The 25,049-nt window shown below is 60.9% G+C and overlaps 1 protein-coding gene across 1 annotated transcript in view; it reads right to left on the bottom strand.

Moving 5' to 3' along the window:
• Positions 1–25,049, bottom strand: part of PITPNM2 (phosphatidylinositol transfer protein, membrane-associated 2) — a 102,537-nt gene that overhangs the window by 2,159 nt on the left and 75,329 nt on the right. Inside the window, exons 3-22 of the mRNA XM_012663495.1 lie at positions 22,620–22,834; positions 21,396–21,517; positions 18,383–18,610; positions 14,634–14,942; positions 13,881–13,976; positions 12,068–12,172; positions 11,822–11,892; positions 8,946–9,193; positions 8,297–8,486; positions 8,047–8,166; positions 7,037–7,296; positions 6,348–6,526; positions 5,180–5,350; positions 4,547–4,696; positions 3,350–3,514; positions 1,720–1,868; positions 1,247–1,363; positions 826–942; positions 598–746; positions 368–517 (exon numbers count right to left, since the gene is read on the bottom strand). Of these exons, the coding sequence (XP_012518949.1) occupies positions 368–517; positions 598–746; positions 826–942; positions 1,247–1,363; positions 1,720–1,868; positions 3,350–3,514; positions 4,547–4,696; positions 5,180–5,350; positions 6,348–6,526; positions 7,037–7,296; positions 8,047–8,166; positions 8,297–8,486; positions 8,946–9,193; positions 11,822–11,892; positions 12,068–12,172; positions 13,881–13,976; positions 14,634–14,942; positions 18,383–18,610; positions 21,396–21,517; positions 22,620–22,834 (3,311 nt within the window). The remainder of the gene's footprint in view (positions 1–367; positions 518–597; positions 747–825; positions 943–1,246; positions 1,364–1,719; positions 1,869–3,349; positions 3,515–4,546; positions 4,697–5,179; positions 5,351–6,347; positions 6,527–7,036; positions 7,297–8,046; positions 8,167–8,296; positions 8,487–8,945; positions 9,194–11,821; positions 11,893–12,067; positions 12,173–13,880; positions 13,977–14,633; positions 14,943–18,382; positions 18,611–21,395; positions 21,518–22,619; positions 22,835–25,049) is intronic.

Genomic DNA, 25,049 nt, shown 5'->3' with positions numbered 1-25,049 from the left:
CCGTTGCCACTGGGGCCGCTGGAAGCTGCATCTCTGAGTGGGCTCAAACAGTGACCCGACAATGACGACAGTGTCGGTGGTGGCAGCAAGCCGTCACGGGTGCCCACGCCGGCAGGCAGGTCCTGGGAGCTTTGCAGGCCGTGAGTCAGTCCCACCATCGCCAGAGATGCCTGCACCAGGGGTACAGCTGGTCCTACCAGCCTCACTTTCTGGGTGAGGTCAAATCGCTCACCCGGGGTGACACAGCCTACGGTGGGGGTGCTGGGCTCCAAACGGAGGTCCCGAAGGCCCAGGGCCAAGCCAGGGTCCCTTCCCCCGGGCCTGCTCACCCTGCTGTAGCCCCATCGTGCCCCTCAGGGCCACTCACCGCACCACGTCCACGGCCCCGGCCCGCACCTTGGGGTCACTGCCCATGATGGACACGCTGGCGGCAAAGGAGCCGTCGATGCTGAAGACCACAAACTCCGTGCCCTTGGGCAGCACCGTGATGTAGCTGTCGGCAAACGTGTGGTCTCCCCTGGCAGGCGGGGCCGGGTTGCTCATCAGAACCAGCCAGAGCCCCTTGCTCCCGCCCGCCCACCTGGCGTGGGCGCCTACCTGACCACCATCTTGATGGGGTACACCCCCACGCCCAGGCGGTGCGTCTCAGGGATGGTGTAGGAGACGCGCCCGCTGCTGTTGGTCACCAGCGTGTCCAGGTAGAGCCACTCGCCCGAGGGCGGCTGCATCATGATGTGCACGTCCACCTGGGAGCCCGGCAGGCCGGTCAGCAGCTGGCTGCACCCTGGCCTCCCACGCCCCACACCTGGAGTCCCGTGTTCTGACCTTCTCCCCCGTCAGGGTGACCATGTCCAGGGGCCCGTACATGAACCGGCCCGTCAGAACCTGTGGGCCGTCCTCATTGGCGACAGCATCATTGATCCGGTGGTTGGCAGTGACATTCTGGGGAGGGAAGGAGCAAGGCTGGGTCGGGGTGGGGCCTCCTGGGCCGGGGGTGCGCCTGGGCTCAGAGCCAGGCGGCCCATGTTGAGTCCAGGTCAGCCCCTCGGACTGCGTGGCCCTGGGGAGCTTGGGAGGCCTCGCTGTGCGTCCCCATCTGTGAAACAGGCCACAGCTCCGACCTTAAGCTGCACAGACCAAGATAGCACGTCCTTGCAACTCAGCGTCCCCGGCCATGATTCGGGGCTTCTAGTGAGGGTTAAATAGGGCGGCAGCCGTGGGGCGGGGCCGCCGGGGGGACCCTCACCCGCAGCTTCACGTGGGTCCTCCTGCGCTGCCATTTCTCCCTCGGCTTTGAGGGGGTGAACACTGACACCTCCTTCCCGTCCAGCTCCAAGATGCTGGAGTTGTCGTGCCTCATGACCTGGGGGGACAGGGCAGGCCATGGGGCAGACGCCAGCCTGGGGCCTCCTGCTTGGGGAGCCGCCCTAGGAGCCGGCAGGAAGAACCCGTGAGGGCATTGGGGGGATGCTACTCAACCCACTGCAGTCTGCCTAATGGCCCCCCAAATTCCTATGTGCCCCATGAATGTGTGGGTGTGTTCTCTCCGTCCCAGCGTCCCTAACAGGCTACACACGCTCCAGCACAAAGGTTCCTCCGACCTGCTTGCTTTGTGGTCTCATGGGGATAGAGGGAGGGTCCCCACCATGCCCCTTATCTGTGAAACGGGGCCGAGTCATGGGTGGCGTGACCCAGGGCTCTCCCTAAGGGCCCGAGTACCTGTCTCAGCAGGAAGGAGACCACGTCCGTTGACTCCCAGTAGCTGGCGTGGAAGAGGTGGGGCAGGGCCACCGTTGGGAAGGCCGTTAGGGCGTCGGGGCAGTACAGGGCATAGTCGATCCGCTTCTGGCCCCACCACTTTGCAGCAACTGCCAGGAGGGGGCCGTGACTGGGCCGGGGCCGCGCAGCCCCAGGCAGGGACCCCGGAGGGTCACCTGTCCCCTCTGGCCTGGCTCAGCCCAGCCTAGCCCCTCCCTCCAGCTGTAGCCAAAGTGAGTCTCTTCTGCCCAGGCCGAGCAGGAACCCGGGGCGTGGACAGATGCCGGGACAGCCCTGCACAGCCAGCACTCAGCACTGCTGAGGTGGCTCCACCGGAGTGGGGTTGGTGGCTGAAGACAGGACTAGCCCTCCTCATCCTGCCACTGGCTCTGATGACCTCTGCCCTGGACCCTGGCATCGCCCTCTCTGGGTGCCGCCGTTCCACCTGTCTGCCGCCTGGGCCTCAGGGCCGTGAAAGGCACCACAAGGGTGGGGTTCCGGTGCCTGAGCCCCCAGGTGCCTGAGCCTGCTGCCCTCCTCAGCATCTGGGCCGCCCACGCCCCCCGGGATGTAGCAGGCGGGTGGGGATGCTCAGGCCCCGCAGGGGGGCGGTCCTGCGTGTGTGTCCAGGCTCTGCCTGAAGGGCTGGGCGAGGGGTACCTTCCGGGTGGCTGCACGCAGGAGGGGCCTGGCACACGGTGCCTGTGTTACGGGTGCAGCCTGCGTGACGGACGCTGCAGAGCCGCCTTGGTCCTCATCTGGCCTCATTCCAACTGCATGGGGTCCCCGGGCCCGCCAGCCAATGCCACCTGCTCCTGCCTCCTCCCTGCATGCCTGAGTCCTCCCCATTCCCCATTAGGTGTCAGTGGGGGTCCAGGTGGCAGGGCCTGGTGGCGGGAGGGTGAGAGGGGTTCAGTAACAGTTGAGTGACCCCGAGTGAGGGAGATGGTGTGAGTGGGTGCAGGACTGGTACTTTCTCCGACGCCCAGGCCAAGGGCACAGGGGCCCTCTTTGGGCCGGGGCTCACCGGCCTCGCAGGAGGGTGGGGACTGGGGGGAGCAGGGCAGGGCTGGGACAGTATGAGCAGGGACAGGCACCTGATGTTGGGGATGTGGCTGAGTGATGCAGGGGCCTCTGAGGAGAAGAACAACAGCGACAGCTGAGCCACTCCAGGGGCCACTGTGCTGCCACATCTAGCATGAGCCAGGAAGGCCACTGGGCAGACAGCCAGGCCTGGGGCTACTGAGGAGAGCCCCTCAGTGAAGATGCCACCTCCAGAAATACCTGCACAGCCTCGGCCCCTGCACAGCCACGCCAGGGCAGCACCCAGGGGACCGAGTGGTGGGCAGGAGCCAGGCATCGAGGGAGGCCAGGCCACGCCTCTCCACTGCATGGACCAGAACGTTCCCTGCTGCGGGGCTGGCCTGGGACTGCAGGGGGCCAGCCATATCCCTGCGCTACCTGCCACATGCCAGTAGCACCCCCACCCCGGCAACTAAAAATGCCTCTAGACCTGCCACCTGTCCGGGAGTGGGGGGCATGATGGCCCCAGCTGGGTGAGGAGGGCGCGGGGTGGCGCCGGCACACTCACTCTGGGCAATGCTGGACACCGTGTAGCTCTCGGCCATGCCCGACGCCTGGCTGGCGATGCTGATCTCGCTGGCTCGGCGGAAGCCGCGGCTGGTGGGGGCTGCTCCGGGTGAGGAGGGGGCTGCGTGCTCTTGGAAGACCGTGTTGTGGGTCTGGAGCGCGTCCGCTGCAGGTGGACAGGGAGGGGAGACCCAGGTAAGCGAGGCCCCGAGCAGCGGGGGAGCCAGCGTGCCAGGGCCCCGCGTGTGCTTAGCCAGGGCCGGGCAGTGGCCCTATCAGGTCCTGTTGCTCGGGGTCGGGGCGGAGAGAGGGCTGAGGCCCAGCGCTGAGGCAGGGAGGAGGAGGGAGGGCAAGGCTGGACAGACGGATGGACAGAGACACAGGGCAGGGAGGCCAGGCAGCCGGGCTCCTCCCCCACCCCCGGACACCCTCTCGCCCACACACTCCTCAGCTAGTCCTGGCAGCCCCACCAGCGCCGGGGCCTCTGGGGCTCGGCCCAGCCCGGCCTGCCCCACACCCACGGCAGCAGTGGCGGCCGAACCCTGGGCCTGAGGGTGCTGGAAACAGGGTCTTGGGTGGCTTCCTGGGGATGCTCTGTATGTGCAGAAGCCGAGAAGGTGAGTCCCTGGGCGTCCCTCACACACAGGCCACAGCCAGCTCGAGTGGGCATCTGGGGACAAGGGCAGGTGCCAAGGGCTCATGCCCAGCTCACTGGGCCGGGGCTGAGGAGGGACAGCAGGGAGGACAGGGCTCGGCCAGAGAAGCTGCATTTGGACGGGGTGGGGAGGTGCCTGGACAACCTCGGGGTGGGGAGTGGGCCCCAGAGAATGCCACCCCTCGCTGGGACTGGAAGCTTTTCCAGATGAGGGTTCCTGAGGCTCGAGGCCTCACCCTGTCTCCTGTCTGCTCCCGCCAGCCTCAGGGAGGAAGGACAGAGCCCTTGGACCGTCACTGACATGGTGTGTGGCCCTGAGACAGCCCCTGCCTGTCTCTGAGCAGCTGTGCCCACCTTTGCTCGGGTCCCTCTGCCTCTGACCCAGTGTGCAGGGAGAAGGTGCCAAGGCCACTCTCCGGGGCCTTCCTGCCACCCAGGTCCCATGAACTCGCAGTAGCTGGGGGAGAGGCTGGGGGGGGCCTGAGGACCAGAGCGGGGTCAGCCAGCCAAGCGGACGTCACCACGAGCGGGGGGGTTACACACACTCAGCACAGCCCGGGCTCTGGCGGGGCCCGTCTTGCCAGGTGGGCGCGGGAACGGGGATACTGGTTTCCAGGAAGCCGTCCCCGTGGGGGAGAGGGCCCGGGGGGCCACCCTCCAGGACCAGCTCGGGGTTTCTCTGCACGGTCTCGACTGGAGGCAGACGGGGAGAGAACAGAGGACAAGAACAGACACTCGAGTGGGCCATCTAGACACGCTGGACACACTTGGAGCTCCTCAAAGACTAGGACGGACAAGATGCCAGACACACGCTGGGGTGGGGGAGGGGCCACGCCCGCCCTGTGTCCGCCCCTCCCTCATCCCCTGCACCCCCATCTCTGAGCGGCTGCCTGCTGTCATGGTGCCCCGCCCATAGTGTCCCCGACTCAGCTAGGGCCCCTCCTGGGTCTTTAGCTCCGCTTCCCATCCCATCCCAGGGTGAGGCCCTGACCTGTGCCCTCTGAAATGCGGAAACAGCCATTTGTGCCTCTAGGGGACCAGTGGGGACTGGTGCACCCGCTCCTCCGCAGGCGTCCACTGCTGAGAGGTGCTCAGTGCCGGCGGCCCCTGCCCCTCAGGAAGAGCCACCTGGAGGGCTCCCACCTCCCCCACCCTGGGGGAGCACGGGCCCCTTACCCAGCAGCGTGGAGCAGCCGTCGCCCAGCGGGTAGCGCTGGTAGCGGGGGATGCTGAAGGGCGGCAGGGCGTGGAAGCGCCGCTCCAGCAGTGGCTCCAGGCGGGAGGCGGACGGGTCCGCGGGGTGGAAGAGGTTGTAGACCTGCTGGCAGGCCGGCCGCAGCTGGAAAACTGGGGTGGGGGTTGTCGGCTGCAGAGCCTGGGGCTGCCTCTGCCCTAAGGAGTCGGTGGGGAGCCTGGGGCCTGGGTTGTCTCGCCGTGAGTTAGGAGAAGACAAAGTGTGTCTTTTTCAATTTGGGACCTGTCTGGGTCACTGTCCCTTTATTTATTTATTTTACTTTAAATTTTTTTTTGTTTTTTGAAGACAGGGTCTCACTCTGTCACACGTCGTCACCTGGGCTAGAGTGCAGTGGCATCATCATAGCTCACAGCAACCTCAAACTTCTGGGCTCAAGCAATCCTCCTGCCACAGCCTCCCGAACAGCTGGAACTACAGGTACATGTCACTTGTGGAAGGGGAGGGAGCATGGGGTGCTGCGTGTGGGGGGTCTGTGTTTTTCACCTAGCACTTGGCAGTGTCTAAACCTCTCTCAGCCTCAGTTTCTCCCTCTGTCGTGGGGAGGTAACAGGGGTCCTGCACGGCTACTGGGAGGGCTGTGTGGCTCCCTGGAGCTGCGGTGGCTCATCGGGGATGCGGGGTTGGGGGGTGCAGGGCAGGGGCTGCTGCTCTGATGGGATCCTCAGCCTGCAGCCTCCCTGCTCCCCACCGAGATGCGGGGCTCAGGGCTGGGCAGCTGTGCACCCAGGAGGCTTGGGGGTAGGTGCCTGGCATCACATCTCTCCCCTTTGGGAGGACCTTGGACCTGCAACACTGGGTCTGTCCCCATCTGACCCTGGGGCGGTGCCTTCCCTCCCTAGACCTCAGCATCCCTGTCTGTGGAATGGCCCTTGGCTCCTATGGGCTTCTTGGAGATGAAATGAAACAGCAGGTGTCAGGGATGGGATAGTGACTAAGCAGCTGGAGCAGGAGCAAAGGTCAACAGTGGGTCCTTGGTGGGGAGGGCAGAAAGAAATGTGCCCAGGAAGTGGCCACGGGCTCATGACTGGGGTCCACCGAGACCTCCCGCCCAGCTCATGCACCCCCGTCCCGGCCCTGCAGGGCTCTCACCATCCAGGGCTGGGATGATTGTCTTCCTCAAGGCCAGGACCAGCCCCAGAGGGCACCCGAAGAGGAAGAGGTCGGTGATCTCGAAGTCAAACCTGCCCAGAGCCCCTGTGCCATCCAGCATGGCGGAGCTGCTCGAGCGGTATGTGTTGGCCTCGGTCCTCAGCACGCTGGCGTGGAGGCTGAGGTGGGGGATGCATAAGGTCACACCACGGCCCTTCTCACGGCTGGCCTTCCCTCAGCCTCATGGGGGATGGGCTGCGTCTTATAGCTCCTCCGGGGTCAAGAGGCCGAATGGGACGAGACCCTGTGCTGGCCTGTGGGTGCAGCTGCCTGGTGCCTGCTGGTCCCAACTTCCCCAGTGGGGCAACTGCCTTCGGGACAGCCCTGACTGGGACCATGCTGCCTTGGTCAGTTCTGTCCCCGACTCTGCCAGACCCCTCCCCACCTTCAGGACACGCTGTCCCCTCAGGCTCAAGCCAGCCCCTGGTATGTACAGGACAAGGGCACCCAATCAGCCACTTTCTCCTGGGCCCCAATGGGGAACCCAGGACCCAGACAGGGATGCTCCCAAGCAGACCCTCTCTCGGGCCATCGGCACAGGCGCCGTCCCTCCCTCTTGGATGGAGCCTCTTTCCTCACCCGGCAATGGGCCTCCGTGTCTGTCCCCGGAGCCCCGCGGGCCCACCCACCTGGACAGGAAGGCCTGGTGCTGCTGGATGGTGTCCAGCTCGTAGGTGGATGAGTCGCTCCTCTTGCGGGGCAGCTGCCTTTTGGGGTCCTCAGTGCCATTGCCGCTGCCGCGGGGGATGTCGATGTTGCTGCGGCTCAGGTGCCGGCTGTTCTCCAGGCTGGAGCCGCCACCACTGCCACCGCCACCGCCACCACCGCCACCGCTGCTGGAGCAGTGTGCTGCGTTCACCAGGATGCCCGGGGATAGCAGGTCAGTGTCCTGGAACGGCCCCGTGGAGGCTCACTGCCGGGTGGCTGCTGGCCTGGTCCCTTCTTCGGGGCTCGGGAAGTGGCCTCCTCCCTCCTGGCCGGCCACTACCCAGCCAGCCTCTGGCCCAAACCAGAGGGGAGAGCCCGTGTCCCCAACCCACTGGCCACCCTGGACCTGGGCCATGCCCCACAGGCTTCTGCCACTCTGCAGCAGAGGGACCTGGGGTTTTCCCTCCCTGCTGGGAAGCAGCGAGGGTCCACCTGTCCCACCTCCTGGGACCAGACCCCGCCACCCACGGAGCAGACCCTGGTTTGTGGCCGGTGAGGCCACACATGCTCCTAGGCTTGGCCCTGCTGGGACTGTTCACCTGCCCCACGCACCTGCCCTGCCACCTCTGGGCACCTGTGCTGGCAACCTCTGCCCTCCCATCTTTTCTTGGGGGTGTGAGGGGAGCAGGATTCTGAGAAAAGCTCCTACAGCTCCCTGACTCCCTGGCCAGAACTTGCTGGGCTTCCTCAGCTCCCCCTACGTCCCCCGACCCCTCCACGCTGGCTGCCCTGCAGCTGGGCTCCCACAGGGCTGGGGCTTGAGGCTCAGAAAACACTTGTTGAACGAATAAATGGAGCTCGGCTGGGCGGAGTCCGAGCTGGCTGGACTCAGGAGGTGTCTGCTGGCACTCTGCTTGGGGGCGGGGCAGCAACGCTGTGGGACACGCAGGAGGCTGCAGGCCTCGATGCACGTTTGGGCCCTGCTCGGTACCTGCACGCTGACCACGCTGCCCCGGCGGCTGCTGCTCTGACTCTCCGACACCGGCTGGTTGCTGTAGCACAAGGCATCAAACGCCAGGATGCCCCCGACGCAGTCCCCAATCAGGCAGACCTGGGTGCAGGAGGGGCCCAGAAGCCTGAGTGGCCGCCCTGCTCCTGGGCTGCAGGCTGGGGAAGTGTCACCCTCTACCTTGTACCAGCCCGCCCTGGGGGTCTTCTCTCTACCCCACCCCAGGACTCACCTGCCCGTTGAAGGTCACACCCTCCTGGGACTTGATGAAGTTCCCATAGGCGAGGTTGGCCCGCTGAATCACCATGGCAATCGCCTCCTGGTACTGGGGTGAGGAGGTGGCCAGCAGGGGCAGCGCGGCCAGAGGGATGTGGTCCTGACTGCTGGACAGACAGCCTTCGTCGTGACTGTAGGGGCTGAGGCTGGGGGAGCAGGGGGTTGGGAGAGGGCAGTGGCCTCAGCTCAGGCCCACAGGGCTCCTCTCCCTAACCCACGTCTCAGCCGCTGGCTCAGCAAACACCTGTGGGGACGCTGGCAGGCCAGGCTGGGCAGGCTTGGGGAACAGGGCAGGTGAGTAAGACCCTGTATGTCAGAGGCAGGTCAGTATCCCCATGTTACAGGTTTAGAAACTGAGGCTGTGCCTGGGCCCCAGCCCTTCCCTGGCTCTAAGCCTAGCCTGTCTGCATGTTTTGCCACCTTCAGGCAGAGGGGCCTGGGTGGCAGGTCTGGACCTCGGGACGCATGGGGGTACCGACACTGGGGGCGCCGCTGGAGGCTCAGGCGTGGGACAGGGCCAGCACTTTGCCGCCCTCCCCACATGCCCCCAGGATCAGCAAGGGGCAGCGGGCGAGGGCGGGCACCAGCGTGCAGACACCACTCACTTGGAGACCAGGGCGAAGGCGTCTGAGCAGACGGGCGGGCAGGGCACCAGGCGGATGGCGAGGTGGCCCAGGGCGCTCGGGTAGTGCACGCGCATGACCGTGTCGAACACGCTGGCGATGGTGTTGGCGTCGCCCTGCTTGGAGCTGGGGTCCCCGGCGCCCGTGTCCAGGATGGTGCCTCCATGCAGCAGCAGCAGCAGCACATGGATCTTGGAGGGCGGTGTGGCCAGTGGCTGGCTGACCTCGTCCTGCACGGGCAGGGGGGTGGGCATCAACTCCCCGGGACTCTGCTCCTGGAGAAGGCCCCATCAACCTGGTGGGAGGCTGGTCCCACCCACTGCTCCCTCTGAGACCCCCGAGTGCCACTAATCAGCTCCGTGACCTGGTGTTCGGCTGCCTCAAGCCCTTCTCTCAGACCCCTGTGGGATGCCGGGACTGAAGCCTGGGGAGGGGCCAGGGAGGTGGGGACCCCCCTGCCCGCTGTAGCCCCGACTGCCAGCATGCCCAGGGCACATGGGCGGGAGCCCAGGCAGGGGCTTTCCGGGCTTCTGGCTTGAAGGGAAGGCAGAGAGGCTCAGCCGGTCCCGGCCTCGGGGGCTTCCTACCCTCTGTGTGTCTGTCTTGGCCAACCAGACGAAGCCACCACCAGCTCAAAGTCCCAGGGGTCACTTAAGCATGGCTTGGGTCAGGGCAACCATAGCCCGGGTGGGCAGCAACCCTGCCCCTCTGGGGCAGCTCCGAGCTCTCCCTCCCTCTACGTGGGGCCTCCCTACTCTGGGCCCCGGGCCCCAGGCCCTGCCATTCCTTCCTCCTGGCCAGGCCTGCTTGTGAGGTCAAAGTGCGACCTTCGACCTGCACACCTGTGCACGGGGTGCGGCACTGTTCCAGGCCAAGGGACTGGTCTAACATCACACGGCATGTCATTGCCAATGGGATGGAACCCTGAGCCCCTGCCATAGCTCAGCCCTCTCCTGCCAACCCAGGCTGTGGCCCTGTCCCCAGGGACTTCCCTCACCCTGAGTTTCTGGTGTGTGACTGGTGGGTACCAGGGCCCAAGAGGGGCCACTGGCATGTACTTGCTGTGCCCATGTTATGTCTGGTGGGGGGTGAGCAGTGGGGAAGGAGCTGAGGGGAGGGTCCTGTCCCCAAGGACCCGGGGAGACAGACCAAGGGGCCAAAGCCATCGAGGGCCTATGGTGGAGACAGCTGGCCCTGAGTGGGGCCACCAGATGGCAGGAGGTGGGAGCAGCTGCAGGACCTAGGTGCCGACACAGAGGATGGGGGACGTGGGCATCTCGGGGGCTGGATCAGGAAGTTCAAAGGGCCAGGCTGGGCTGGCCGGGAGCCACTGGGCAGGGTGGGCTCTGGGTGAGTGAGGGGGGATGTCTGCTGGGTGGTGCTGGGCCTGCAGGAGGAAGGCTGGTCTGCCCTCACCCTGGGAAGGGCCACCTTCTTTCTCTCTCACTGGGGCTGGGGCAGGACTGACACGTGTCCCCATATAGGGACTGCCTGCTGCTGGCCAGCCTGGGCGGGAACCAGCTCACAGCCCAGGGCAGGGTGGGGCCACCAGCTGCCCACAGGCCAGGATGGAACAGCCAGTAGCCCATCGGGCTCATCTGACAAGGGCTCTTCCAGCCCAGCAAGGCGAACGGCTGGTGGAGGAACCCTGTGACGGCAGGACTTGGTCCCCAGAGGACGGGCGGGGCTGGGCAGTGGGGGCTGAACTTAGAGAGTCCTCTGTCCGGCTGTGTCCAGCACTGGAGACTGTTCCGGGACTGCTGCGGGGTCCCTCACATTCAGTCTGTGACAGGAACTTGTCCTGCCAGGGACCCTGGTGGGAGCTGGGGGGCCGGCTCTGGAGAGCCAGGGCGTCCCCTGGTCAGTGTCTCCACAAGGTTGGGAGAGGGGGCTCCGGTTTGGAGGCTGTTGCAGCAAAAGGATCTGGCTTTGGATGGCGGCACCCCAGAACGCGCTGGGGTCCAAACACACATCCCCAGGCAGATCTAGAGCCCCAGCCCCTGCCCCTCCCCGGGGGGCTGTCAGAGCTGTGTGCGCTGTAGGAGGGGAGGGGGCTCCATTTGCTTTATCTAGCTATTAAGCAGCAATAGGAAATGAACTCCCCTTCAGCCGTTACCCTTTCTGGAAAAGCCCACTTCGACCTCACACCTCGAGCAGAAACCCCCAGGAGGGGGCGGGGGGGGGGTGGATGCCCCTCCCCCAGCCCCCAGACTCCCCAGGGGGGTCCAGTTCCCCAGAAAGAAGGTGCTGTCTCCACCTTGGGCAGCCTGAGGCCAGAGCAGTGGGGTGACCTGAGGGACAGCTTGGCTTGGCCAGGCTCCCGCACCGTGCAGATAGCTCTGACCACCCGCCCATGGAGGAGGAGGGGGCGCGAGCTCCGGCAAAGAACCCCCGAAGTGGACACAGGTGCTCTACCAAGGCAGCTTTATTGGGCACACTGAGTTCTGCCTGCTCCCTACGAGGCCACTGCGCTGGCCATGGCCACATCACTTCTGCCTAGACGACTTTTGCTTCCTCCCCTTCTGTCTTTTTGTCTTCAGGGCCAGCAGACAGGCTGGGCACAAGGTGAAGATCTTATTTTTGATCTGGAATTTACAAGTTTCTCATTTTACTTTCCCATGGGTAGAGCTTGGTCAAGGTCTTCCTCAGGGGCTGTCTTCAGTCCTTGGTTCTCAGGGACATTGTAGGGAGAGAGAGGGTGGTAGGTGCCCTCCCAGCAGGGCGGAAAGTAGAAGGCCCGGGCCTTTCCCTGCTGACGCCCAGGCCAGGCGTGGAGGTGGGTACAGAGCACCACCTCCGCAGCCCCAGGCCTGCTCCTCTGTGCCCTGTCCCTGTCCCCCCGGCACCTGGGCACCCACCTCGATGATGTTCAGCTGCTCCACGCTGGAGGCCACTCTGAACTCGGGGGCGCTCTGGCGGTACAGACCGTCTGCAACACAGAAGCTGTGCATGAGCCCAGGGCCACCGGGCAGCCCAGCGGGGCCAGCTGGACGGAGCTTGTAACCGTCGCCGTGACCCCCAGATGCCCAGCACTGTGCAGGGGCTGGGTCAGAAAGCAGGGGCTCAGCCCCCACGCAGGCCCCGCAGCCCCCCAGAGCCAGTACCCTGTGCGTCCTCTGGCTCTGGGCTCTCGATTTTGTCCATGAGGTCATTGGAGCTCCACTTGGTTATGTCTTTGGGGAACATTTCCTCCTGGTCGGACAGGTCCTCTGGAGGGGAGAGAGGGGACCTCAGTAGCACTGGGGACTGGGGGAGGCCAGGGGACCCAGGTGCCCTCCACACACACCCGCTCCGCTCTCGCCCTTCCTCAGCAGGAGGCAGCAGCCACACCCCCCTGGGCTGCTTCCTGATCATTTAAAAAAATTTGTGGTAGCAGTCACATAACAAAATTTACCATTTAAACCCTTATAAAACTGGCATTTAGTATATTCACAATTCACAAAGCTGAGCAAGCATCGTCACCATCTAATTCCGGAACATTCTCACCACCCCAAATGGAAACCCCGTGCCCACAGGCAGTCCTTCCCGCCTCGGCCACCCTCATCAGTCCACTCTCCGTGTCTGTGGATTTGCCTATTCTGGACATTTCCTATAAGCAAAATCGTGCGCTGTGTGGCCTTTGTGGCTGGCTCCGTTCACTCAGCGGTGTCTCAAGGTCTGTCCGTGCTGTGGGGCACGTCAGGGCTCCGTCCCTTTCCACGGCTGGGTCACAGTCCACGGCACGGACAGACCACTTTTGTTGGCCCACCCATCAGCCAACGTTCCCGACCATGTTAACACCCCCAAAGCACAGCTTTGTGAGGAATCTGCTGTGCACGCCGCACCCATGACTCTCGCTTCTGCTTTTCTAGAACTTCTGCCCAGGACCACTGGGTCCGAGGCCGCTGTCTGGGCTCCGGCTCACTCGGACCCTTCTCCGTCTCGGGATGGGTCCCAGGCGCTGCTGCTCTGGCTTCTCCTGCTTCGCTGTCCCTCCCGGGCAGCCTCATCTACATTCGATGTGTACTTTCCTCTTGTCAGGGACAAAGAGCCAGCCGGGAGGGGTGAGATGCCGAGATGCCCCTTCCCCACCGTCGGCGAGACCCCCGCTGCAGAGGCTGGCTCAGGAACCACCTGCCCCTGTTCTGCAGCCCAGGGCCAACCCAGGCACCTCCCCCTGCCCGGACGCCAACTCCCCGAGTTCTCTCCCGTTAGGGCCGGTCGGCCTGTTAACGGAGACTCCGTCCCGACGTGGCTCTTCTGCCCCTCTGGGCCAGGGCATGAGATCTGACCCTGCCTGTGCCCTGCCGGGTGCCTGTGGGCAAGTCCCCATCCCGTTCTGAGCCTCTGCCCTGCTGCGTGAACTCTGCGGCAAGCTCGGCCACCAGCCTGCTGAGGGACCTGTCCCTGGCGCCTGCCTGCAGCCCCCTGACTCCCTTGGGAGGAACAGCCGGGGCTCCGGGTGAGCAAGTGCCTTGTGCTCATCGTGCTTATTTGGGGACTAGCGGGGCAAAGCGCATTTCAAATATTTCTTGCTTACTGCGCTTTCTAAAGCGTCTACATTAGATATAATATTAATTTAATCAACAAAAAACAGAGAATATACAAAAAGGTAGAAAATTATAGTAAGTTATACTTCCTATGGAAATAAATTCAGGTATGGAACAAAGCCCCAGTCTGGTGACATGTTCTTTTTGGGGGCTTTCCAGAGAGCAGTGTCCCCTGCCAGGCCCAGGCACATCCTGGTATCAGGCTGGGGGAGCCGGAGATCCCAGGCTCAAGGGAGCCAGCTTCCTGGTGACGTCCTCTCATTCTGTGCGCCCCCCACACACCACGCCGTCACCTGGGACAGTGCAGGTGCAGGGAAGGGGCACAGGACACTAACAGGCAGTTCCCACATCAGTCCACCCCTCCGCGCAGGGCGCGCGGCCTGCCTACCGTGCGCATCGAAGAACTCGTCATCTGAGCTCTCGTCCGAGTCCCTGGCGATGCTCTGCATCCTCCACTCCGAGATGCTGTGGCGGGAAGGGCTGGCTGGAAGGCAAAACTCCAGGCTCAGTGCCCAGCCTGCAGGGGAGGAGCCCACAGGCTGCGCAGAGCCAGCAGAGGGCATCATCAGAGGCTGCCACCGGAGCCGGGAGGGTTTGGAAGGGAACGAGTAGAGAAATAAGGGGTGGAGGGGCCTGGGCGCATCTGGGTGGCAGCTCCTGGACCATTCAAAACGATTTCCCTCCCACTGGCAGGTGTGTCCCAGGGGCACGTAGGGGTAGGAGTGAATGGGGCATGAGCCCAGGATGTGCGATTGGACGGGCCTGGGGGCGCGCCTGGATCCACCCTGAAACCCTGCTTGGTTCTTGTTCTCAGGACCTGAAGCCTTGCAGGCTCCGCCTTGGGGGGCTGAGGCCCCTCTGCAGTGCTGGGGGAGCCTGCCCAGACCTGCGTCCCCTGGCTCCTCAGGGTGGTGGCCTGTCTTGCCTTGGGAGCCCGCTGGGGGGTCCAGGCTTTACTGTGAGGCAAGGACTGGCCTGGCACCGGTCAGGAAGGGAAGGGCTCCGACTCCCTGCGGGCTTGGAGCCACAACGGCCACAAGAAAGAGGCTGTTTCGGAGGCACAGTGATCTAGCAGTGGCAGGGAGGGTGCCGCCTCGAGGGCAGGGCCCCCAGTGTGGGCCCGGGTGGTGCTGGAGCTCACCTCCCCGCTTGGATGACCGCGACGACTTGGAGGACGTGGACCACTGCTTCTTCAGGCCCCGCCCCACCAGGGGCTCCCCGTTGTTGCTGCTGGGCTCGGGGGGCTCCCTGGAGGCCTGGTCCTGGGCAGCCTTGTCTTTGGCGAGCTCGGCGGCCCCCTCGTCCTCCTCGTTGAACTGGGCCATCTTGCGGGACAGCATGAGCTGTGCCTCTTTCTCCAGCTCGCGGATGTGCTCCATGCTCAGCCCGTACCACTCGTCCTGCCAGCACCAGGCCTGCCGGTGTGCCCGCACCATCACCCTCCGCAGGCCTGCACCGCGGGGGGAGACGGAGGGAGGGGTCAGGCCAGGTACGAATCACTGCCTGCCTGTGCCTCAGTTTCCCCACTGTGAGACGAGGGGACTGGCTCGCAGATGGCCTCACAAGCTTGCAGTGGCTCTACACTTAGGGTGAGGAGCCTCCCAAAGCAATGCGTCCAGTCAGAAGCCACAGTTCCCTTGGGGTGCATTGCTGCCCGGGGGAGGTGGAGGAAGGCATCCTGAGAGCCTCCTGTCTCAGTGTCTGGTAAAGTTTTCCTGTTGCATTTCCCATCAAAGGGAAATCAAGTTCAAAAATCAAGTTCAAGTTCAAACCAGATTGTTTTTTTTTTTAAAAAAATTTCTTTTAGTATTAGTAGAATATATTATGCGTGAGATATATAAGAATATATTATATATACAAATTAAGATGTAAAATACGGTAAAATAACATACGTTTTAAGGTATAAAGAATAATAAAAGAAAAACAGACACAGAAAGCAGACTGGGGTTGCCTTGGGCTGGGGTGGGAGTGGGGGTGACCTCAAATGGGAACAAGGGACCCTCTGGGGCGATGAAATGCTCTGGAGCTCGGAGCACAGCTGTGAATACTACGAGATCTTACCGAACTGCTCTCACAACGGTGGAACTGTGTGGTATGTAAAACTACGCCTCGATAAAGCTGTTTAAAAAGTCATTAAAAATAAATTAAACATCCATGTCCACACCACCCCGAGAAGGGACAGGCACTACCAGCGACAGAGAGCTCTCTACACACCCGTCCCCGTGAGAGTCTGTCCTGAATTTTGTGTCACTGGCTTTGCACTCTGGCTTTAGCACACAGACGGGGTTTTTCTGCACGAGGCATCGGCTGGTCTGGCTGCTGTTGAAATTTCCATGTATACCACTTGCTTCTTTGGGGGGAGTTTTATGCAGGGATACGTGTGCGGGGGGCCCAGTTCATCAGGTTTGCTGCCGTGTGCTATGTACGTGTTGAAATGCCACATTTCATGTGTTCCTTCTCCTGCCAGCGGGCCTTGGCTCCTTTGCATAGATTTTCCAGCTTTTTTAAACCTGCTGCTCTGAACATTCCAGAACGTGCATGAGAGTTTCTCCAGGTAACAGAGCTGGGAGGCACAGGCGTTGGCTCTCAGGGCACGTGTCTTCCCTTCCCTAGAGAACGCGGAGCAGCTTTCCGAGTGGTCGAGCCATGTCACATTCCGGGGCTGGTCTCCTGGGGACCCTTCCTCCCTCTCACCCCGTTTCCACTGCAGCTTTGCTCAGGCCGCCAGCTCTGCAGCCTGGTGCCTTCCCTTCTAGAGCCCGTTCACAGCCCAGCTGTGGGATGGAGCCTCCTTCAGCCGGGCCTGCCTGTGTCCCCTGCCCAAGCCCTGGCGGATGGCCGCAGGCTGACCACACTGAAGAACCTCCGCATCCTTTTCTGGGCCCCTCTCCTGTCTCACAGGGCTGCCAGGAGGGGAAATGCTCTCACCCACGGGGGGAAGGCCTTCTCCTGGGATGGCTGGAACGGCTGGACACAACAGCACATCTGGGGCCAGGCAGTAATGGGGACAGCAAGGACCTGTCCCAGCCCCTAGGAATCGCCTCACCAAGGCCACTAGAGGAAGCCCAACCCAGCCCTTGTGAGTCCAGCAACTGTCCCCATGATAACATTAGTATTCACAGCTGTCATCGAGCATCAACTACGTGGCACGTCCCTCTTTGGTTCTGTGCTGCACAATCTCATCCCACCACGCCCTACAGGACGGGGCTATCACACCCGTTCTACAGACAAGGAAAGCGAGGCTCATAGAGGCTAAGAGATGACGGGGCCACTACGTGACTATGGGACTGGATGCAACAGCAGCCCCACGACCCTTCTTCCTGAGGGGAGAACTGACTTGCAGGGGCCCGGGGAGTCCTACAGTTCAGCCAGGATCCCAGCTGCAGTGTGGGGCTGGGGAGGCCTGAGGGGACCCGCAGAGCCCAAGCGCTGCCCTTAGCAATCTGCTGGGTGTCCCGTGCTGGGTTGACCCCAGAGGAACCTCGAAGAGAGGGTGGGACAAGTCACTAGGGCTGACGTGTTCGGATCCCTGGGGCAACCTGGGGGCCTCCCACACTCCCCGCCTGTCCTCCCATCCCCTGGGAGGTAAGAACTGTCATTCCCGTCCCAAAAGAGGGGGCACAGCTCTGGTGGGCAGGCAGGCCTGACTCACACCGGGGCTGTCTCCGTCTGGGACACTGCCTTCCTCCTGCCCGAGACCTCAGCGCTGGGGAGGCTGGTTTGGGCCAGTCTAAGCTCCCTGGGTGAGAGAGACAGACTGCGGGATGCGTCCCCTTCAACCGATGGGATGTTTTTCTTCTCTCCCTGCCACCTCCCCAGCTGCTAAGGGACATCGCAGTAGTCCTTCTGGAAAAGGAGTGGTGGACAATGTGTCTGGGAGTCCTGCCCTGGGGACGGAGCTGGCAACGCCATCACACACGGTCAAGGCCAAGTCCACATCGAGTCTCTGGCTCTCAAAGTGGTGCACCTGCCGCCCGCACCCCAATCCTTAGCAGTGCGCGACGACCCTTCCCTCGGGGTTGGCAGCACTGACACTGCACACGCTGTCTAACGAGACCCACGAGGGAAGCGTGGGAGACGTGTGCTCGGACGCGGCTGGGTAGGAGCAGGTAGGTGTAGGTCTGCCTCTGCCCCAGTGTGGGGTCTCTGCTTCTTCCCCATCTATGGGGTGACAAGGCCACCCACGTGGTCATCGTGACAAGTGTGGAGTGTACTGATGACAGCGAGGCCTGTTCTTGTTCAAATTAAGTCACCCTTGCACACGGTGTCACCAGGCGTCTGGCTGGAGCGCCTATCTTGGGTCAAGAGCCCCAGGGGCTGGAACTGGCCCACGGAGCTGATGCCACAACCTCAGCATGGGCAGGGGCCGAAGACTCCAGGTGACGGGGAGGCTGGGTCACCATTCACTGGGCCCCAGGCCATCTGTTTGTCAACCTGCTGCCTGGACACCTGCTCTGGGCCAAGCCCACATGGGTGTGAAGGACACTGCAATGTCTGAGACACCCTGTCCCGAGAGCTGCCAGCCCAATGGCGGAGGCAGAGCTGTGGCCCCAGGCCTAGGGGCTGGGCCTCCTCCAGCAGAGGAAACGGGCCAGGCAGGAGGCAGGGAAGCTGTCCCCAGGGGCCATTGGCCCCAGTGGGGTGCGGCCTACACCTTATCAAACACGAACCAGGTCAGGACTATCTGGGGGCAGACAACACACACTGCTGGTGCTCGGCGAGCATTCATGGGGGGCAAGATAAACTAGGGGAAGTTGACGGCTTTGGTGTTACTTTTCAGGAAGAAAGTAGAAACATGGAATCCCAGGCAGACATGCAGAGAGAGGAGGAGACAGGTAAGGAGGCCCAGGCAGCCCTGGCCACGGCCCGCCGCGCGAGGTACGTGCTCACCGGTGTCGTGGATGAACCTCTCGATCTTGGACTGCATGCCCCAGTAGCGGAACTCCACCTTGCAGAGCTTGTAGGCGCACATGATGGGGAAGACTCGCTTCTTGTACTCCTCAATCCAGTTGTCGGACAGGGGCCCCCGCTGGGTCTTGGCTGACTGGAACAGCTTGGGGTCCTCTTCTGTCTTATACTCGTTGGGGGGCACAGGGTCTTTGACAATGTCGATGAAATCTGTGGGGAGACCCTGCGAGTGGCCACTTCTGCCCCAACCTCACCCCCCACCCGGCTCCTCCCCGTGTCTCTCCACCCCCATGTCATCACAGGGCTTGGGGCCTCGCCGGGCCGGGAGTTCTGTGCGGGGTGAGGATGGTGCCCCGGGCAGCTCTGACCCTGAGCTACCCGACAGCAGGCCCTGCACCTATCTTTGCTGCCTTTTCAAGTCATTTCAGCAACACCCATGTTCCGAGTGCGACCTACAACGTGGCGCAGCAGGTAGATGGGGACGGGCGGAGGACACACCGGGCAGATGAGTCTCCATGGAGAGCAGCGGGAGGCGGGGATAGAGAGGACACCGGGAAGAGCTTCCCGGAAGAGTGGAACTGAGAGGCCGAGGGTGTCCCTGCAGCTCTGGCCCTTGACGGAGAGGTGGGGGACTTGGGGGACCACCAGGGAGTCTGTATGGGGGAAGGGCGGCAGCTGTCTTAGAGGCAGCGGGGCTGCGCTGCACCCACCGGCCATTTCTCTCCAAGCCAGCCATGCGTACAGCGTCCCAAGGGCCACGTGGACCTCTGTACAGGTCGTAAGCCAGCAGGGACATGTGCAGGCTGTTAGGAAACCCTCCTGGACAGAGAAGAACCGGCTGAGACGTCTGAAGGGGCCAGGCAGGGCCTGGGGCCCGAGTGCAGGAGCGGATGCTGAAGAGCTGGGGTTGGAGAAAACAGGGTTGGGGGCTGGTGGGACCCAGTGGGGGTGACGAGGGGAGGGGGTGGTGACTCTGGGCAGGACGTGGGCTGTGCCGCCTCCTGTCACAAGTCTTCCCTTCACAGGGGCATCTCTTCCCCAAAGGCAAAGCCATCGCGCCGTGCTCACTCCCGAGGCACGTGTGTGCAGGACGGGGCCAGGTGCACGCTCGGTGGGAAAGGACCCCAGGAGAGGGTCTGTGGCTCACAGCGCCCTTCTGGGTGGGTCTGCCCCAACCAGGCGCTGGACACCTCAGCCTCGCGAACACACCCGTCCCCACAGTATCTGGGCTGCAGACACAGACATGGTCACGAGACCAGCGAGGTCAGGAGCGAGTCCGAGGGCAGCAGCATGTGGGGAATGATGAACTTCCTCCCCGGAGCAGCCCACGCGCCACGCCCACGTGGGCAGGCAAAGGCTGCCAAGGGCAGGGCTGGGCCGTGAGTGGGTAATGTCGTGGGGACTTAGGAATCACGGCAGCCAGCCTCTGGGGGAGCCCTTGTCCAGGCTGGACGGACAGAGCTGCCAGAGGGCCCAGCTCATGCTTGGTCCTTTCTTCCTGTTATGGGCAAAATTTGGCCACTACCACCCCCAAATCCCTGCATATTTGTGTGCTGAAGTCCTAAACTCAGCACCTCTGAATGTGACTTTATTTGGAGATAGGGTCTTTTTTTTTTTTTTTTTTGAGACAGAGTCTGGCTGTGCTGCCCTGGCTGGAGTGCCGTGGCATCAGCCTAGCTCAAAGCAACCTCAAATTCCTGGGCTCAAGCGATCCTCCTGCCTCAGCCTCCTGAGTAGCTGGGACTACAGGCATGCGCCACCATACCCACCTAATTTTTTCTATATATATTTTTTTAGTTGTCCAGATAATTTCTTTCTATTTTTAGTAGAGATGGGGTCTCGCTCTTGCTCAGGCTGGTCTCAAACTCCTGACTTTGAGTGATCCACCTGCCTCGGCCTCCCAGAGTGCTAGGATTATAGGCGTGAGCCACTGCGCCCGGCCTGGAGATAGGGTCTTTAAAGAGGTAATCAAGTTAAAATGAGGCCGTGAAGGTGGCCCCTAATCCACAGGACAGGTGCCCTTATGGGAAGAGGAGCCCCAGGGGTAGACAGACACAGAGGGAGATGACTGTGTGACCACCCTGCACTGGAATCGTGTGTCTGCAAGTCCAGGGACACGGAGGACGGCCAGCAGCCCCCAGACAGCAGGAGAGAAACCTGGAGCACATTCTTCCTCACGGCCCTCGGAGGAACCAGCCCACTGACACCTTAATGCAGACTCTAGCTTCCACAACTGTCATGCTTTGTCACATGGTGCTTTGTCACATGGCAGACCTGGGCCACTAATAAGGATCCCAAACCCCAGAGGGGCTGGAAAACGCAAGTGGAGGTCGGGTGCAGCACGTACTCCCTGACCAGCTGACCCCCACCCCGAGACGCCTCCTTGGCGACCTGGGCCTGGCACCCCGAGGTCAGGCTGCTGCTGCCAAGCAGGATCTGGCCCAGAGCTGTGTTTCGTTTGACTGGCATACGTTTATTCACAAAGCTTTTTTAATTGGTTGCCAACATTTAGGAATTGGGAGATTTCACGTGGAAATCCTCATCTCTGGCCTCTCTTGAAAAAACGATGGCTTAACAATGGGGCCCACTTCCTGTGTGGCACCGTCACCTGGAGGGGTGGAGGCACCCACCGTCAAGAGGACACAGGCCCCGTTCTGGGCTGTGGCCCCCACTGGCCCTGAGCACTGACGCTCGGCTGTTGACACGAGACAGCCCCCGCCCTACCACTCACGTGCTCTTCTCGGAAGTGGGGACACCTCAAAGGGATGGAGGGCAGGGGCTCCAGGTGGCAAAGGCACTTGGACTCGGTGTGCGCATCAGAACGGGCCGAGGGGCCTGCTCTGCCTTCCCATGCACGCTTGGACCTGCCCTGCCCGCCTGGGATGGGGCCAGGTCTGGAGTCGGCCAGGCTGGGGACCAGGGACAGAACTGAGAGGGGCCTGCAGGTGGGAAGCCCAGAAGAGAGCCCCGCGGGGCCCTTGCCCTTCCTGGTTACCAATCGTCAGCTGGTCCTTTTCCACAGGCGAGAGACTGAACACGTTGGGGTTTTCTCCAGCATCGGTTTTATAAAAGGTTTCAATGTCGATGGAGAATTTCTCCACAAAAGGGCAGGTGAACCTGTGGGGGAAGGAAAGCACCCATCAGGACCGTGCCTGGAGGGGCCACGGGGCGGCCAGCCAGAACCCGCTGGGCCACAGGGGAGGAGTGAAGCTGGGAGAGTGAGAAGAGGAGGGGTGGACGGTAGCAAGGACTCATTGCCCCACCGACCTTCTGGGCCACCACTTTGTCCCAAGAACAGCCAAGGCCAGGGTGGGGAGAGGTACGAGTTTAGGGGGAGAGGGACACAGTGTGCGAGAAGCCGCAGAGCTTCCTAGGAGGCATCCATGGCGTGGTGGGGACGGAGGCACAGCTATGGCGGTGTATTGTCAAGCAGGCAGAATCTGGGGCCAGTGCTTTCTGGGCCAGGCCACCCCTGCTCCCCAGGGAGCCAGCGGTGGCACCAGGGAACAGCCCCCCTCTGGGCTGGAGATGAGCTTATGGCGGAAAGTGCCGCTGGGAGGAGGAACCTCTGTGGATCCTCCAGCCAGCTCCAGGCGGGTGCTCACCGACGTGGGGAAGGAAGGGAACCCTGGCAGACTTGTGGGGGCACCATCTGCTCAGCAAGCGGGTGGCTGGTAGGGAGCAGCCCCCTATCTATCCAACCCAGCAGTGCTGAGCTGTACCCTGGGGGGGGCACAGACGGAAGAACCCCCTACCAGGTGACTCCAAGGAAAGCCCTGCTGGGCGTGAGATGTAACACATGCTGTCGCTGTAGCTGAGGGTCTCAGAGTTGAGGGGAACCTCTGGGCCATCTGGTCTACCCTCAGCTTCTTCCTAGCAGGCTGAATGTTCTGGCCTTCTCAGGGGAACCCAAAGTGAGTTTGTATTCCCTGCGCCTTCCCAGACAGCAAAGGGTCTCCGATGCCTCGTCTGACCCATGCCTTCACGGCCTCCACCCCTGGGTAGTCTGGAGGCATCCAGGGGTGTACTCTTCCCTGTCCTGCCTGTGCCTGCCCTGGGTGACCTTCAGAGCACCTGTCTGGGACAGAGCCTGGGCTCCTTGGGCATGCGGGTGTTGAGCCTGTCTGGAGGTCCCAGCCCCTGGATCCACGCCGTGAGGTTGCTTCCCGCCAGACAGCACGAGGCGGCGGGAGGCACCCAGAGGCAGAAGGGGGCGCACCTGGTTCGGGTGTAGGGGTAGGCGTTCCAGGACTCCTCCACCACCCGCAGGGCTGCCTTGGGCAGGATGGAGCGGAACCAGCCGGGGATGTGCATGCCCACATGGTACACTTTGTGCGTGTACTGCCCGGAGCCGCCAGGGCCGTCCGTGTACGGCCGGTTCTCCAGGATCTCCACGCCATTGCCTTCGCCATATGTCTCGTTACGGCTCTTCTTCTGTGGGGACAAAAGCACCCGTGATGTGTGTGGGACCGGAGCAATCTGCAGAAGGGAAGGGGCTCAGGAAACTGAGCCAAGGGGCGTGGAGCAGGAGGAGGGGCTTTGGCAAACAAGGCTGGCTTCCTGCGTCATTTCAGGACTCCACATCTAGATCCAGGCTCTACGAGCCCCGGGCTTCAGGCAGGAGGCTGAGGGGGCCACGAATTCCCTCTCCCGGCCCTGGCACTACACATGCAAATCCTCCATTCTGACTCCCGTCTGCCCCAGGACGGAAAGCGTTTCCAAGATCAGCAACAAGACAAGGATGCCCACTTTCTATTCGGCATTGTACTGGAAGTTCTAGCCAGAGCAATTAGGCGGGAAAAAGAAACAGTAAGAGGCAACCAAACTGGAAAGGAAGAAGTAAAACAATTTGCTGATAACATAATCTTAGACACAGAAAACCCTAAAGAATCTCCCCCAAATCTGTTAGGCCTAATAAATGAATTCAGCAGAGTTGCAGGATACAAAACAACACACGAAAATGAACAATGCAAAAAGCAAATTAAGTCAATTCCACTTATGATAGCATCTGAAACAATAAAATACGTAGGAATAAATTTAACCAAGGAGGTGAAAGACTTGTGCACTGAAAACTTAAGACGTTGCTGAAATTGAAGACCTAAATAAATAGAAAGCTATCCCATGTTCATGGATTGGAAGATGTAATACTGTTAAGATGGCAATACTGCCCAAAGCAACCTACAGATCCAATGCAATCTCTATCAAAATGCAAGCAGCCCTTTCTGTGCTTTTTATGGAAATGGAAAGGCTGATCCTAAAATTCACATGGAATTGTAAGGGACCCCTGAATAGCCAAAACAATTTTAAAATCAAAACAAAACTAAGTTGGAGGATTCATACTTCCCTATATCAAAACTTACTACAAAGCTACAGTAATCAAAACAGTGTAGCAGTGGCATAGGACAGACAGACAGATCAATGGAATATAACAGAGAGTCCAAAAATAAACCACATATCTATAAAACTACAAGAACTAAAACCACAAAACTGTAAAACTTAGAAGAAAACAGGGGCAAACAAGGCCTTGGATTTGACAATGGTCTCTTAAATATGACACCAAGAGCACAAGCAACAAAAGAAAAAAATAGATAAACTGGACTTCAATGAAAAAATAGATAAACTGGACTTCATCAAAATTGAAAACTTTAATGTATCATGTAATGAACATTGTCAAGAGAGTAAAAAGACAATCTACTCAATAGCAAAAAATATTTGCAGATCGTATATCTGATAAGGGACTTGTACTGAGAATATATAAAGAATTCCTACAACTTGGCCAGATGCCGTAGCTCACACCTATAATCCTAGCACTCTCGGAGGCCAAGGCAGGAGGATCACTTGAGGTCAGGAGTTCGAGACCAATCTGAGCAAGAGCGAGACTTGGACTCTACAAAAAATAAAAAAATTAGCCAGATGTGGTGGTGCACACCTGTTGTCCCAGCTACCCAGGAGGCTGAGGCAGGAAGATCCCTTGAGCCCAACAGTCCGAGGTTGCAGTGAGCTATGATGATGCCACTGCACTCTAGCCCGGGCAATATAGCGAGACCTTGTCTCAAAAAACAAAAAAACAAAACAAACAAAAACTCGTACAACTCAACAATAAAACAAACAACCCAATTGAAAAATGAGCATGGGAGGCTGAGGCAGGAGGCTGCTTGAGCCCAGGAGTCTGAGGCTGCAGTGAGCCTGGGCGACATAGCAAGACCCTGTTTCTGAAAAAAAAAAAAAAGAAAGAAAGAAAGAAAAAAAGAAAAATAAGCAAAGGATTTGAACAGCCATTTCTTCAAAGGAGATATACACATGGCAATAAGCACCTGAAAAGATGTTCCACACCACTAGTCACAAGGAAGATGCCTCACACCCATTAAGATGGCTATTATTAAAAAAAAAAAAAAAAAGGAAAATCATCAGTGTTGGTGAGGAAGTGGAGGAACTGCAACCCTTGCGCACTGCTGGTGGGAATATAAAATGGTGGGAACGTAAAACTGTGGGAAAAGCTTGGCAGCTTCTCAAAAAGTTTAACGTAGAATTACCATATGACCAACAATTCCACTTGTGGGTACGTACCCAGAAGAACTGAAAGCAGGGACTCGAACAGATCCGTGGACACCAAGCCTTCGGATGACTTCAGCACCACCAGCGGATACCA

This window comes from Propithecus coquereli, unplaced genomic scaffold (genome assembly GCF_000956105.1).
Source record: "Propithecus coquereli isolate 6110/MARCELLA unplaced genomic scaffold, Pcoq_1.0 Scaffold81, whole genome shotgun sequence".
Taxonomy (NCBI): domain Eukaryota; kingdom Metazoa; phylum Chordata; class Mammalia; order Primates; family Indriidae; genus Propithecus; species Propithecus coquereli.
Note: the sequence above shows the minus strand (reverse complement) of the source record. Positions and strands in the feature narration are given on the sequence as shown.